This window comes from Spinacia oleracea, chromosome 3 (assembly GCF_020520425.1).
Source record: "Spinacia oleracea cultivar Varoflay chromosome 3, BTI_SOV_V1, whole genome shotgun sequence".
Classification (NCBI taxonomy): domain Eukaryota; kingdom Viridiplantae; phylum Streptophyta; class Magnoliopsida; order Caryophyllales; family Amaranthaceae; genus Spinacia; species Spinacia oleracea.
Genome location: NC_079489.1, coordinates 97,210,883 through 97,226,762, shown reverse-complemented (window position 1 = coordinate 97,226,762; position 15,880 = coordinate 97,210,883). Strand labels below are relative to the sequence as shown.

The window sequence follows — 15,880 nt, the reverse complement described above, 5'->3', positions numbered from 1 at the left end:
TCAGTTAAACTTTGATACCGATAAATACCTCTGGACATAATAAGGACGACTAGTCTTACCTTATGTCATGATCGGGCATCAAGTGACAAAGAAGTTAGGTGTAGACGCCTACATTTGGTCTCCGGCTAGAAGAGAGAAGTTCGATGATGAAACAAAACGATCACTTGGGAAACGCATTCATAAACCACGAATATTCTAATACTGACTCATTTACCCAAACCCTAACTTTCTATTTATAGTAACTGCTATTTATAGTAACTGCCTTCTAAGTGCCTGCTGAAAATAGTAAGCCATCCGAGATAGATTTGTGTCAAAGGAATTTTAATTGCATTCCAGTTAAAATTCTAAGACTTATAGGAATTTTAGTTGCATTAATTCTAATTAAAATCCTAAGAAAAGATTGAAAAGCATTAAAGAATTCTAATCGCATTCCGATTAAATTCTAGAATCCTAAAAAAATAGAAAGAGGATTAAAAAGAGTTTTGATTGATTAAACAATAGAGCAGCACTCTCTCTTTCCATGGTGTAGCGCACGATAAGGTACTCTGCTATCGTACACCCACCATTGAAAATGGCGAGGAAGAAGAAGAATCAGAAACAAGAAGTTCGTGAGATCAATGAGGAGGCCTCTGCGCTTCTTCATACTGCCTCTTTGCGCCCAATGAACCAACATCAGTTGAGAAACACCATACCCAGCAATGGAGATGAAGTCCGACTGCCGCCGGTAATCAGGACGCCATTCCCGTCGCATCCTTCTGCTGGACCACCTTCACCACACACTCAGGAAGCTATTGCGGCGTACCATGCTGCCATCAACTACTCTCCTTCGTACCAATCGGAAACCAGGGGTGTTCACTCCGAGATTGTGGGAGGTATGGAAGAAGGACAGGGGGGGTGCGAGATTGGGTGGCTCTGCTCTGGAAAGGGTGAAGGAAATGGTGAGAAACGTTAATGTTGTACTGGGTTTGACAAATGGTACGGAAACCCTCGCAAGCAAAGGGGATCTTGACTCCTCTGAAACAGAGCATGGTGGTACCTTTGGAGAACTTGGAGAAGAAGGCACTAGACCTCCATTAGAACAGCAGCACACCGGGGTTGACCCAAAATCATCTTGGGTGAACTTATTTCGAGGACCCCAACTCACTGGCAAAGGTAACTCCCTCTCCTTTATTGCTCCCACAATTTTGGAAGGTACTCCTGTTGCTATGCTTGACAAGGTTGATATGAGTAAAATGGCTGCTATTTGGGATTGTGCTTTGATCATGTATGTTGTTGGTGATAAACCCTCCATTGGGGCAGTAATTAGGTATATTGATAAGGAATGGGGTCATGTTGGTAAGCCTAATGTGTTTCTACATGATGAGGGCTATTTTGTGGTTAAATTCTGCTCAAAAAGGGATAGAGATGAGGTACTGGTTGCTGGACCTCACACTTTCTTTGGTAGGCCTATGATCACTAAGCCATGGTCATCAGATTTTAATTTCCAAGAGGAAATTCTCAGGGTAATTCCTGTGTGGGTGAAGCTCCCTAACTTACCTCTGTGTTGTTGGGGCATGGATTCTCTCAGTAGGATTGGGAGCCTTGTTGGGGTTCCTTTATTTTCTGATGAGTGTACCTCTAAGCAATTGAGGATTTCTTTTGCTAGGCTCTTAATTGAAGTTGATGTTACTAAAAGTGTCATCAAGGTTGTTCAAATACAGGACTCTTGTGGTAGAACTTTCAATCAGGAAGTCGAGTATGAATGGCTCCCACCTTTTTGTAAGGAATGTCAAATAATTGGGCATGATTGTTCAGTTAAAAAGGGTCAAACAAGATATTAACCTGCTACTCATGTTCAACCAGTGCAGAAAAAGGTGACTAAGGTCTGGAAACCAAAGAAGGTGGTGAATGCTGCTGTTTCTGTACCTGAACCTGCTGTTTCTGAAGAAATCATTCCAAGTTTGATTGCTACTACCCCTTTGAACCAGGCACAAGTGAGTGAGGTTCAAGATGATGGATGGAGAGTAGTATCCAGGAGAAGGAGAGAGTCTAAACACTATGATCATCCTTTGGGATTGGCTCAGGTTTCAAAAGTGGTTGATGTAGTGGAGGGATTTTCTATAGAGGAGGAGGGTGAGGATGCAGAGGTTGAGGAAGGAGATAGGTATCCACCATGATTGTTTGTACTTGGAATGTTAGGGGTCTGAATGATCCTAATAAAGTGGTGGAGGTTAGGAGATTGCTGGAAACCAATAAGATCAGTGTTATTGCTCTGTTAGAAACTAGAGTGAGGGAAAATAAAGCTAGCAAGATTCAGAATAAGCTAGGTAGTTGCTGGAAGTGGGAAATGAACTATTCCTATTCTCCTAAGGGTAGAATCTGGATTGGGTGGAGGCATAGTGAAGTTATCTTTACTATAGGCTTAAAAACTGACCAAGTTATTCATGGTGATTTAGCTGCAAAGGATGGGAATTTTACTGCTCAGTTCACTGCTGTGTATGGCTTGCATACAATTGATCATAGGAGACCACTTTGGACCACCTTGACTCAAATTGGACCAAGGGTGATATACCCTTGGTTTGTCATGGGTGACTTCAATTCAGTGCTGCATGCAGGTGATAGAATCCATGGTAGCCAAGTTTCTGATACAGAAACAAGAGATTTTGATGCTTGTATTGATGCAACAGGAATGATAGAGCTCAAGAGTTGTGGAAAATTTTTCTCCTGGAACAATAAAGGGCAAGGTGATTTGAGAATTCATTCCAGAATTGATTGGGCCTTTGGGTGTGGAAACTGACATACTAGTTATCCAGATGTATGTGTAGACTATCTGAACCCAGGTTTATCAGACCACTCCCCTCTTCTGCTGGATTGTAAAGTGGTGAGACAGAGGGGAAGTAGACCATTTAAGTTCTTCAATTACATGGCTGAGCACCCTAAGTTCCATCAGATTGTGCAAGAAGGGTGGGGATCTGTTGTAAATGGAACTCCTATGTTTCAAGTGTGGCACAAATTGAAAGTCATCAAGCAGGGTCTAAAAACTTTGCATAGGAAAGAATTTGCTAGGCTGGAGGAGAGAATTGATGGTATTAGGAGGGAGCTGGATGACACTCAATCTCAGTTAGCTGCTTCTCCTAGTGATATTGACCTTCAACTGACTGAAAAAGAGTGCACTAGTAAGCTTAAAAAGTTTCTGAGTATTCATGAAGGAGCTCTCAAACAGAAATCAAGAATCCAGTGGTTGAAAACTGGTGATTCAAATACAAAGTTCTTCTTCACAACAGTAAAGGAGAGATATGCCAGGAACAGTATTGATGTTATTTATGATGCTAATGGGAGGAAGCTTACCACTGCTGCAGAGATTAAAGATGAGATCAAAGCTTTCTATCATGGTCTTATTGGTTCTGCTGCAGACACTCTGGAGGGTATTGATGTTACAGTTGTGAGACAAGGTAAACAACTTTCTGCAGCTTCAGCTTAATCTTTAGTTCTTCCTGTTTCAACTGCTGAGATTGATATGGCACTGAAATGGATTGACAACAATAAAGCTCCTGGTTTAGATGGGTTTAACAGTTTCTTTTTCAAAGAAGCTTGGAGCATCATTAAAGATGACATTTATGTGGCTGTTCAGGATTTCTTCTCCACAGGGAAACTTCTGAAACAAACAAACAACACTGCTGTTACTCTAATCCCAAAAATTCACAATGCTACCAGTATTAAAGACTTCAGGCCTATAGCATGTTGCTCCATTGTTTACAAGTTGATTTCAAAAATCTTAACTCACAGAATGCAGTCAATAATTGGTGAAGTGGTGAATGATTCTCAGGCTGGCTTCATTCCTGGTAGGAATATTGCTGATAATATCCTACTGGCTTCTGAGCTGGTGAAATGTTATTCAAGGAAATACATCTCCCCTAGGTGTATGATAAAAGTTGATCTCAAGAAGGCTTATGACTCTTTGGAATGGCCCTTCCTGAAGTCAATGATGCATGAATTAGGATTCCCTGACATGTTTATTAGGTGGGTTATGGAATGTTTGGGAACTGTCTCCTACTCTATTCTTGTCAATGGATTTCCTACCCTTCCTATTCCTGCAAAAAAGGGATTGAGGCAAGGGGATCCAATGTCACCCTATCTCTTTGCACTGGGTATGGAGTATTTGTCAAGATGTTTGGCTGCCATGAGTTCACAAAAGGAATTTAACTATCATCCAAGATGTAAGAAATTGAAGATTACCCACATGATGTTTGCTGATTACCTTGTCATGTTTGCCAGGGCAGATTTGCCTTCTATCATTACTCTTTTTGGAGCTTTTACCAAGTTCTCAAAGGCTTCAGGTCTCAGTGCTAATCTCCATAAGAGTGAAGTCTATACAGCTGGTGTTTCTGATGTTGTTTCTAACCAGATTGCTACCACAATTGGCATTCAGAAAGGTGTTTTCCCCTTTAAATATTTAGGGGTACCCTTGACAACTAGGAAGTTGAGCTTCTCTGATTGTAAACCTCTTATTGAGAGAACAACTGCTAGAATTAAGAGTTGGTCTGCAAGATTCTTGTCCTATGCAGGCAGATTACAGCTGGTCAAGTCAGTTCTGTTTGGAATGCAGCTCTACTGGTGTCAAATTTTTGTAATGCCCAAGAAAGTTATGAAGACAATCCAAAGCATTTGCAGGTGCTTTCTGTGGACAGGGTCAGATATTGGCTCAAAAAAGGCCCCAGTTTCTTGGGATCACTTGTGCCTTCCCAAGAGTTGTGGTGGGTGGAATCTAAAGGACTTAACAATATGGAATAAAGCTGCTGTTCTCAAACACTGCTGGGCTTTATCTTGTTAGGTTATGATACATATGACAATACATAAATCATGCGGAAACAACCATTAAGCCAGGAATACATATTATTTACACATAATCATATAGCATAATTTAGATGCATACTCTTTGTTGCGTGCCTTCCCTAGCTGCGCCCGAACCGAACAAGAACAAGCCTTTAGGACTCCAAGTGTCGTCCCTCCGTAGATAGTCCACAGCACGTCCGGATCCGCCTTAAGATTGACCAACTAGAATCGCCCTTAAGGTACTAGAATTTTCGGCACTCTTAGGTAAGAAATATGGCTGAATTTTTCTCTCAAAACTCACTTTGAATACTTGAATTAATCTCTGAAAATATGTGACCCTAGGCACGTATTTATAGAGTTATGGAATGGGAATTGGAATCCTAGTAGGATACGAATTAATTAAACTTAGAATCCTACAAGAACTCTAATTAATTAATTTATCCTTTTAGGAATAGGAATTTAATCATATACTAATTCTAATAGTTTTAGGAATCGTGCATGAACACAAACTCACACACACACGGCAGCCACGATGGGCCGCCCATGCGCGTGCGTGCGAGCAGCAGCCCACGCAGCGAGGCCCATGGCCTTAGGCGCGCGCTGGGCCTGCCTTGCGGTGGGCCTGGGCGCTGCCTTGGCTGGGCGCGCGTTTGGCTTGCTGGGCGATGGCCCGACTTCGTGTTGGGCCTTCGTCCGGCAGGCCTCGTCCGATGCTAATTCGTACGATACGCTTCCGATTAATTTCCCGGTTCCGGAATTCATTTCCGATACGAACAATATTTAATATTTCCGATTCCGGAATCAATTTCCGTTTCGAACAAATATTTAATATTTCCGTTTCCGAAATTATTTTCCGATTCCGATAATATTTCCGATTCTGACAATATTTCCGTCTCCGGCAATATTTCCGATTCTGGTAATATTTCCATTTCCGATAATATTTTCCGATACGTACCATGTTTCCGTTTCCGGCAACATCTACGACTTGGATAATATTTATATTTCCGATACGATCCATATTTCCGTTTCCGGCAATATCATCGTTTCCGGAGTATTCATTTCTTGCCTGTGACGATCTCAGCTCCCACTGAAACCAAGATCCGTCGATTCCGAATATCCATAGATGGAGTATCTAATGCCATTAAATACTTGATCCGTTTACGTACTATTTGTGTGACCCTACGGGTTCAGTCAAGAGTAAGCTGTGGATTAATATTATTAATTCCACTTGAACTGAAGCGGCCTCTAGCTAGGCATTCAGCTCACTTGATCTCACTGAATTATTAACTTGTTAATTAATACTGAACCGCATTTATTAGACTTAACATAGAATGCATACTTGGACCAAGGGCATTATTTCCTTCAGTCTCCCACTTGTCCTTAGGGACAAGTGTGCATTTCCTAATTCCTTTGTCGCTCGATGCTTGCTCTTGAACATAAGGTAAGAGTCGGCATCCTTATTATGTCCAGAGGTGTTCCTCGGTTTCAGAGTTCAACTGATCAAATAAACAGATAATCATAGCCTATGATTCATCCGAGCACGGCCATGCATTTCACAGTTTCTAGCTCTCCGAGTGGCCTTGTAAAACTTTTAAGCATCTCATCCCGATTTATGGGAGGACAATCCCAATCTTGCGATCTTGAGATTAGACTTCGTTTGATAGGTGATTACCTGAGCGTTGCCTTTATAGCCTCCTTTTACGGTGCGACGGTTGGTCAACGTCAAAGCAACCAGTTCTCAAACAAGTAATCTCAAATCACTCAGGTATTGAGGATTTAGTGTCTAATAATTTAATGAAATTTACTTATGACAGACTTTCATCTCTTACAGTAAAGTTTCATAGGTCTTGTCCGATACTAGTCTTCCCAAAGTAAGTATCTATGCAAATGATTATGACATTGCCATGTCCACATAATTCAAGAAACAGAACTACTAGTCATCTTGCATTCTAGTCGTCTAACGTTTTCTATGCGTCCAATTTTATAGAAAACTCCGACTAGGGACCATTTTCAACCTTTGACATTCAAGTTCACTTGATAGACATTTCTTAGTCACAGGACTGGTCCTGACAGTCTATCTTGAATATATCGTCAAATTGAAGGGACTCATCATTTAATACTAAACCAAGATTAAATGGAATAATTCATTTCATATATGATAAATGTTCAACCCCAATGTTTTACAACCATGGGCCTCTAACCCATTTTTAAAACATTTCATGGAATTGAAAGCTATGCTTGATTTCCAGTGCTACAACGTGAGTGTTGCTTCTCACTTGTTGCATAGGTTTAGTTATCATGCTTTGCCATTCTTAATATCCTTTTCATCGAATGTTCTTCGAGATATGATGATAAGATCTTTTCGAGTTTGTTTATTATGTGATCTAGTCTTTCTTACTTCGATGGTGGTTTTACTTATTTTGCAATGAAGAACCATCAAGTTAGCAGACGTTTATCTTGCTTCAAGAGTGGTTCTACGCATTTTTCAATGTAGAACCATCAAGCCAGCAGATAGGTGATCTACCCAAGTTCAGTGAAGAACTTTAAACAACCCTGTTTTATTGCTTCTTAGGCAATAATTACTTTTACTTCAACTGTATAGGTTGCTAGTGATGCTTTGTTTGGATTTACCTATCCAAGCAGTTCATAGATATGTGGAAGACTCTCCAACTATATCTTAGAACATAGAATTTATTATTTTAATTTCCCACGCAACAACTCATGGTCTCCAATCCATGTTGCCATTTTCAAAACACGATGCTCTATAGCTCGTCCTTATCAATGGTTAACTCCAAAGGGTTTTGCTTGATCCTTTGCCAGTGTTTATGCGTGTAGCATCAATATTTAGCATATCTTTATTTCCTTGAATCAAGAACTATTCCTATGTACCATTTCAAGTACCATAAGTATTCTTGATCTCAATCTAGTTGATCTTCACTTAGATCAATAGAGATTGGTATATGTTCGTCATGCCTAAAGTCATACGATACATTTTTGGCGATCCTCATATTATATCATACATGATAAATTCTTTTGCAGAATAATTCCCAATTGAATTATATTCATGTAACTTTAGCTTATCTAGTTTCAGTAGATACTAAATTAAGCTAAATTCTTTGACATATAATATAGGTTAAGAATCTCATTTAGACTCTTTGATGTTTAACTTAGTAAATGCTTATACATAGTTCAAACATCCTTTACTTAGATTTATTCACATGGGTCGAATATCTCCAATGGAGACTTTCGTGTTTGATTTAGTAAATGCCATTACTTAATCCAAAACAATATCATAAGATCTTTGTAAATAGATCTTAATACCCAGTATGTACTAAGTTTCGCCATGGTCCATCATTGATGAATTATTTCAAATCTAAGTCATTAGCATTTGAATGTTATTTCACAATAGAGAGATATGTGTGTAATACACATAGGACCAATTAAGTTTTAAGTACTCCCACTAAACTTCTTATATATCTATAAGAATCATGTATATTTTATGAAACTAAAATGCTTATTAGCTTCACTTAAAATACAGTTCCAATTCCCAATTGCTTGCTTAAATCTGTACTTAGATTTTATAAGCTAGCTTTCCTTTTCAAGCATTTATTTGGATCTACAAATCCTATGACATACCATGTACATAGTTTATTCCAACATTTTATTGAGGAATTGTTTTGTCATCCAATTGCCATATGTACCAATATGCCATCATTGCTTGAATTATAGACTTGAGCATTACGATTATGCATGAGGTTTCAACACAATCCACACCGTGAATTTGCTTGTAACTTTTAGCAACTAATCTAGCTTTGTGTGTGAACACAATTCAATGTTTGATGGTTTTTATCCTTTAAAACAAACTTGCAACCAATAGGTGTGAAACTATTCTTGCAAATCAACAAAATTTCAATTTTGTCATCAAAACATTGAGTATGTTTTATGGCCTCTAACCATTTAAAACATTTGAGTCTATATATGGCCTCTAACCATTTTAGGGAATCTGGGTTTCGTCATAGCTTTCTTACAGGTCACAAACTCATTAATCTACATGATAATAGTTTGACTGCAAGTTGTAGGTTTCTTCACTATCTAATAGAAGAATTGCATAGTTTCAGTGACCTGAATTCCATGTTTCTTCACTATCTAATAGAAGAATCTCATAGTTTCAGTGACTTGAACTCTATGCCTACAAGGGTATAGAACATCAAACAATAGAATATCAATAGCCACTTAAAAGTCCTTTGAATATTCTGTTCTCCTTGAAGCACTTGTAAAGTCTTCTAAGAGATGTCTATTCTTTAAAGCCACTTCTAAAGTCCTTAAAGAATAAGTTCGGTTTTTCTGAAGCACTTCGAAAAGCCTCCGGAATGTCCGTTTATGTTTGTTGTTCGCCTCGAAGACTTTCGAGGTCTATTTTCTCCCACTTGTCATTTTGGAAACGAATCTCCAAAAGGACATTATTTCGAGCAAACAAACATTATGTTCTCAAAAATTCGTGGTAGAAACAATACCCTTGTGTCTCATTTGAATAAATCACAATGAAACATATATCTAGACTTGGGCCTTAGTTTGTTGAATAACAAACACTAAGCTCCCACTGAGTTTAGCAACTCTTTAGATATATATAATTGAAAAGATATCCTGAAATTACTTTTCAATAGCTTTGACGAATTTGGTTTAGTTTGGTGGTAGTTGAGCATTTTGTTTTAGAAATTGTAGGAAAGTTCTTTATGATACATCATTGATCGAATCAAGTACTAATTGACTTCGATTATTCCAACTACGATATGCCATATCTTATGGACCTAGATTGTGAAATTACAACACACAATCATTGATGATCATATTTGGTCTCAAGTAATCATCAACATGATCTAACCTAGATCTTTATGATTTCTTGCCAAGTGGATTTTATACTTCTGAATCTTGGAACTACCCAAACAGATTCAACTTATATCACATTTGAGTCAATAAACCTATATTCACTCAAATCCATGTGAAATAATAAAGTCATAAAATCTTTCTTTAGCTTTGAACTCTATCGTCTAGGCGTTCTAACAATAGTTCATATCTTTTGTTACTTTCAACAAGTAAGACTAGCTTGTCTTAAGTTGATCTAGAAATCAACCAACTTTCAAAAGTCCATTAAAATAGAGCTTTTGAATGTTAACTTGTTGATATGGTCTAAGCAACAATGCCAAAGATTAGTGGAACTCAAATCAAGGGGTTGATTTGAACCTAGTAAAGTTCTTTAAAGAGTTGTTTGTTTTAATCAAGCATATTGACTCATTCTGTAAATGACCATTTCATTCAAATAAACAAACAAACATTGTTTTTGTTTTTCTTGAATGTGAGTCTTTCTGTGTTTGAAGCAGAAATTTAGGTATGCTGATTATGGAACAAAATAGCCATTTAGTTCCAGCCTTTGAAAGGACTTAAAACAAACTAGATGACCCTACAACTAATGTAGCATTGCCATGCTTCATTTCCCACTTGTAGGTCATTAGTGTATCCTAGCTTCCATTGTTTGAGTTATTATCGAAGTAAGAACCTCAAGCGGTATATGATACCAAGGAAGTTTGATTGCTAGGTCACTTCTCTTTAAACATAAACTTATAGGTAGAAACGGAATCGTAAATTCCTTTCATTTGTTCCTCGTTTTCCTATTTCTTGTACCCTTTCTTATAGTCTTAAGAATTGAATTCTTTAGTGTTGACTTTTATACTTTGTTAGACATGTCCAATGTCACCAACAAGGTTCTTTACCATTTTAATTTATGTTGAATATTTTGTTTCAACTAGATGATCTTACCAGAAGCTTCTAAAGTTCTCTAAGTATCGATCTATTCGAATGTCTAGTGACTAGACTCATTCGAGAATTAAATGGACAAAGATATTAGGTTGTTAACCATTGGTAAGGCTGAGCGTTTAAACTCAATGCTTTATGATCTCAAAACTACATTGTATTTTGAATTCACAAGCACCAATTGGTTTGCCATTCGATTTTGATATTCGAAAACAACCATAAAAGTCGATATAAGAAACGTACATTTTAAATTGCTCACTTTCTCTCTTTTCCGTGAATCATTCTTGGATTCACTACCAATCGAGGAAATTTACTGTTACCTTTCTAAAAGGATTTATTGCAGTGCAAGATATTTAATTATAAACAATAATTAAAACATACATTGAAGCATGCAAAGTCTAAACATTTATCGTGAGTAATAAATTGAAAATTAAAGCAATCATGCAATTTCAACAAGTTATTAGCATTTTATTCGAATTTATTGTTCCGGCAGGTGTGAATAAAATGATTCCAAGATCCTAAAATCATTGAAGAACTAAGCACAGTTTGTCGACTTAATCCTAAAACATCTTAGGTAAGCAAAATCCTTTTGCTAATAGTCTAGAAACTACTCTTGGTTGATAGGTACGTCTAAGAACTTATTAGGTAAACCTATCGATTTTGCCACGACATAAAAGGACTCCTTACTTATATCGTTGAGTTTCACCAAAACTAACATGTACTCACAATTATTTGTGTACCTTGCCCCTTTAGGACCAATAAGTAACACCTCGCTGAGCGAAAACTATTACTAGATTGATGTAAAGGATATCCAAGCAAGTGTATATTTTGGCATGGCACCTTATAACTCAATTTTTAAGTTTGGAACTTAAGGCTCTTACTATGTTGGTTAGATTTTAAGTGAACTAAAATCCTTAATCATGCAACATAATCAAGCTTTTGATCTCATGCATTTTAAGACATATTTAAAAGCAATAAATAACTTAAAACATGCATAAGATAAATGTGATCTAGTATGGCCCGACTTCATCTTGAAGCTTTAACTTCAAAGTCCGTCTTGAAAATCTCCGTGGGAGGGACCATTTTCTTCAAATAGGATAAGCTATAATTAAAACTAATTACAACTATTTGATGGTACGCAGACCATATTTGAATTGAAAAACAACTTTCGTACTTTAGACCAATTACATTCAAATTAATGGTACGCAGACCATATTTTCTATCCTATTTGGGCCATACTAGTCACTTCATAACCTGCAAAACAGTACATATACAATATATACCATTCACCCATTCATTATCATGAATGGCCCACATAGCTGGTTAGTAAAACACATTATGCATCACGTAAACATTTGCAGCAATTAATCAAGGGCACCAATTATTCAGTCCTTATTAATTCTAATCAAGTTGTTTTAACCTTAAGGATTTGTAGACCTAATCAAGAGTCTTATGACTAAAAGGGCTCCCACTTAAACCAATAAATTCATATGCTTTACTAATTTTAAACATGAAAATGTATTTCAAGTCTAACCGGAAACATACAAATTTAATTAAAATTTAAAGCTCATATAAATTTATAATTGAATCCAAAAAGTTTAATTTAATTTCAGTCGTATTTAAATTAATTCATGATTTTAATTTTAGTAAAATAATTAGAATAAATAAAATTTATTATAATTACAATATTCAAAATTAAAATCCAAGAAAATAATTTAAATTATTAATTTTAAAATTAATTAAAATTACGTAAACTGAAAAATTTCAAATTAAACATTCAAAACGATCTAATCGCAACGCAAACACCCTACGCATTGCACGCCCATGGGCCGCACGCACACAGCCATCGCTGGCCATGTGCGCGCAGCCCATGCGCTCGTCGCATAGCTGCTGCATCTCCATCGCAAGCCATCGCACGCTTTGGTGCTTGCTGCGCGCGCGCCAGCGCTCGACGCACGCGAGCCATCGCTCGCTGTGCGCGCTCGCCAGCGCACGCTGCGCGCGCTCCATCGCTCGCTGTGCGCGCGAGCCATCGCTCGCTGTGCGCGCGAGCCATCGCTCGCTGTGCGCGAGCAATTGCGCGCGATCAATCGCTGGGCGCAGCGCTCGTGGCACGCGAGCTTGAGCTCGCTGCGCGCGAGGCTGCGCGCGCTTGCGCGAGGCAGTGCGCGTCGTGGCGCAGCTCGCTTGCTGCCCACACGCGACTGCCTTGGCTTGCCTTTCGCCCATGCCCATTCGTCCATAGCTCGTGGCCAACGACACAAGGCAGGGCTGCTGCCTTGTGCTCGTGCACCATGCCTTGCTCATTGCATTCGTGCCGCACGGGCGACGAGCTCCCTTGCTCGTCGTCTCATGCCCGCACTATACAACACCCCTTAAGGGTAACACGAAGCGTCCATTGCTTTGTGCGTGCAAATTATATGAACGAATCGCATAAAAAATTTAAAATTTATATTTAAAATTAATGACAAATTAATAAATAATATTAATTTCATAATTTTAGGGCGAAAAATCGAAAATTTATTATCCAATTGATTTCCGATTATTATGGATTCAAGTCTAGGTCACAAAAATTTAAAATTTATCATAAATTTACAATTTTTATGGTGGTTTTTAATCATAGGTTTCTAATTAAATTATAATTAATTATGAAAATCAAATTAATTCTAAATTATTCTAATTTTCAACAAATTAATCATAATTACAAATTAGATTGCATAATTAACAAGGCTAGGCATTCAAACTTGTTAAACATATACAGTAGGTCAATCAAAAATTCAAGATTTATCAACAAGAATCGCAAATATTTAATTTAACATCTTAAATTTACGAAATTTTGCATTCGAAAAACTAAAACCTTCGAAAAGTCATAGTTAGGCTTCGAATTTGAGAATTCTGGGTTCGGCAGGAAAAAATAATTTTTGTCAAAATTTTAGAATGCCTTTTACATGCGGAATTGACACAGAAATCACTCGATTTGGATGAGTAACGAAGAAACTGCCGAAAACCTGCGTACGTATAATTAAATAAACGCAATTTGCAATTAATTAACAATTACGAAAATTAATCACCCCTTTTAATTCTTGCAAATTTGTAATATTTAACCATGTTCATGCAATTTAGATTATGAAAATAATAAGAGGCTCGTGATACCACTGTTAGGTTATGATACATATGACAATACATAAATCATGCGGAAACAACCATTAAGCCAGGAATACATATTATTTACACATAATCATATAGCATAATTTAGATGCATACTCTTTGTTGCGTGCCTTCCCTAGCTGCGCCCGAACCGAACAAGAACAAGCCTTTAGGACTCCAAGTGTCGTCCCTCCGTAGATAGTCCACAGCACGTCCGGATCCGCCTTAAGATTGACCAACTAGAATCGCCCTTAAGGTACTAGAATTTTCGGCACTCTTAGGTAAGAAATATGGCTGAATTTTTCTCTCAAAACTCACTTTGAATACTTGAATTAATCTCTGAAAATATGTGACCCTAGGCACGTATTTATAGAGTTATGGAATGGGAATCGGAATCCTAGTAGGATATGAATTAATTAAACTTAGAATCCTACAAGAACTCTAATTAATTAATTTATCCTTTTAGGAATAGGAATTTAATCATATACTAATTCTAATAGTTTTAGGAATCGTGCATGAACACAAACTCACACACACACGGCAGCCACGATGGGCCGCCCATGCGCGTGCATGCGAGCAGCAGCCCACGCAGCGAGGCCCATGGCCTTAGGCGCGCCTTGGGCCTGCCTTGCGGTGGGCCTGGGCGCTGCCTTGGCTGGGCGCGCGTTTGGCTTGCTGGGCGATGGCCCGACTTCGTGCTGGGCCTTCGTCCGGCAGGCCTCGTCCGATGCTAATTCGTACGATACGCTTCCGATTAAATTCCCGGTTCCGGAATTCATTTCCGATACGAACAATATTTAATATTTCCGATTCCGGAATCAATTTCCGTTTCGAACAAATATTTAATATTTCCGTTTCCGAAATTATTTTCCGATTCCGATAATATTTCCGATTCTGACAATATTTCCGTCTCCGGCAATATTTCCGATTCTGGTAATATTTCCATTTCCGATAATATTTTCCGATACGTACCATGTTTCCGTTTCCGGCAACATCTACGATTTGGATAATATTTATATTTCCGATACGATCCATATTTCCGTTTCCGGCAATATCATCGTTTCCGGAGTATTCATTTCTTGCCTGTAACGATCTCAGCTCCCACTGAAACCAAGATCCGTCGATTCCGAATATCCATAGATGGAGTATCTAATGCCATTAAATACTTGATCCGTTTACGTACTATTTGTGTGACCCTACGGGTTCAGTCAAGAGTAAGCTGTGGATTAATATTATTAATTCCACTTGAACTGAAGCGGTCTCTAGCTAGGCATTTAGCTCACTTGATCTCACTGAATTATTAACTTGTTAATTAATACTGAACCGCATTTATTAGACTTAACATAGAATGCATACTTGGACCAAGGGCATTATTTCCTTCATATCTATGAAACAAGACAGACTGTGGGTGAAATGGATCCATACTTACTATGTGAAGCAGATGGATTTTTGGACCATGCCCATCCCATATGGGCTAACTTGTTCACTAAGGAAGATCTGGCAGTATAGAGATGTTCTAATGCAAGCAGGAGGAGTGACTCAATTTGTCCATAATGACAAGTTCAAAATCAGTAAAATGTATAAGCATCTTCAGAGTGGAGCCAGTCATGTGCATTGGAAAAGAATCACTTGTAACAGCAAGGCTAGTCCTAAAGGGACCTTCATTACTTGGTTGGCTTTACAAAACAGGCTTCCTACCAAAGACAGATTGATCAGCTGGGACATAGACATTAGTGGTGAATGTGAATTTTGTCTGGTACATGAAGAGAAACTGACACATTTGTTCTTTGAGTGTCAATATTCAAAGGAGATTTGGAGTAGAGTTCTTACTCAAATGGGGATGCAGAGAACAATTCAGACCTGGGATGATGAGGTTAGATGGGCAGCTGTACAGAGCAGGAGCACCAAAGAAAGAGCCAAACTGTGTAATATTGCCTTCATTGAGACAGTCTATGCTGTGTGGATTCAGAGGAATTCTAGTGTGTTTAATGATCACTATGATCCTATAGAGTCAGTTGTAAGTAGAATTCTGTTTTGTGTGGCTTGTAGAGTTTAGCTTGTGCTTGTTGGCTTTGTGTTTAGTTGCTGTGTTCCCAGGTTGTTGGGAACTTAG

General features: G+C 38.2%; 2 protein-coding genes across 2 annotated transcripts; both read left to right on the top strand.

Moving 5' to 3' along the window:
* Positions 1 to 2,152: 2,152 nt before the first annotated feature.
* On the top strand, positions 2,153 to 3,460 carry LOC110795924 (uncharacterized). The gene is made up of 2 exons (XM_056839426.1): positions 2,153 to 2,723; positions 2,805 to 3,460. The coding sequence occupies exons 1-2, from the start codon at positions 2,153 to 2,155 to the stop codon at positions 3,458 to 3,460; spliced, it is 1,227 nt and encodes a 408-aa protein (XP_056695404.1).
* Positions 3,461 to 15,154: 11,694 nt separating this feature from the next.
* On the top strand, positions 15,155 to 15,880 carry LOC110795925 (uncharacterized). Its single transcript, XM_022000962.2, has 2 exons — positions 15,155 to 15,777; positions 15,865 to 15,880. Exons 1-2 carry the CDS (start codon positions 15,155 to 15,157, stop codon positions 15,878 to 15,880), a joined length of 639 nt encoding a protein of 212 aa, XP_021856654.2.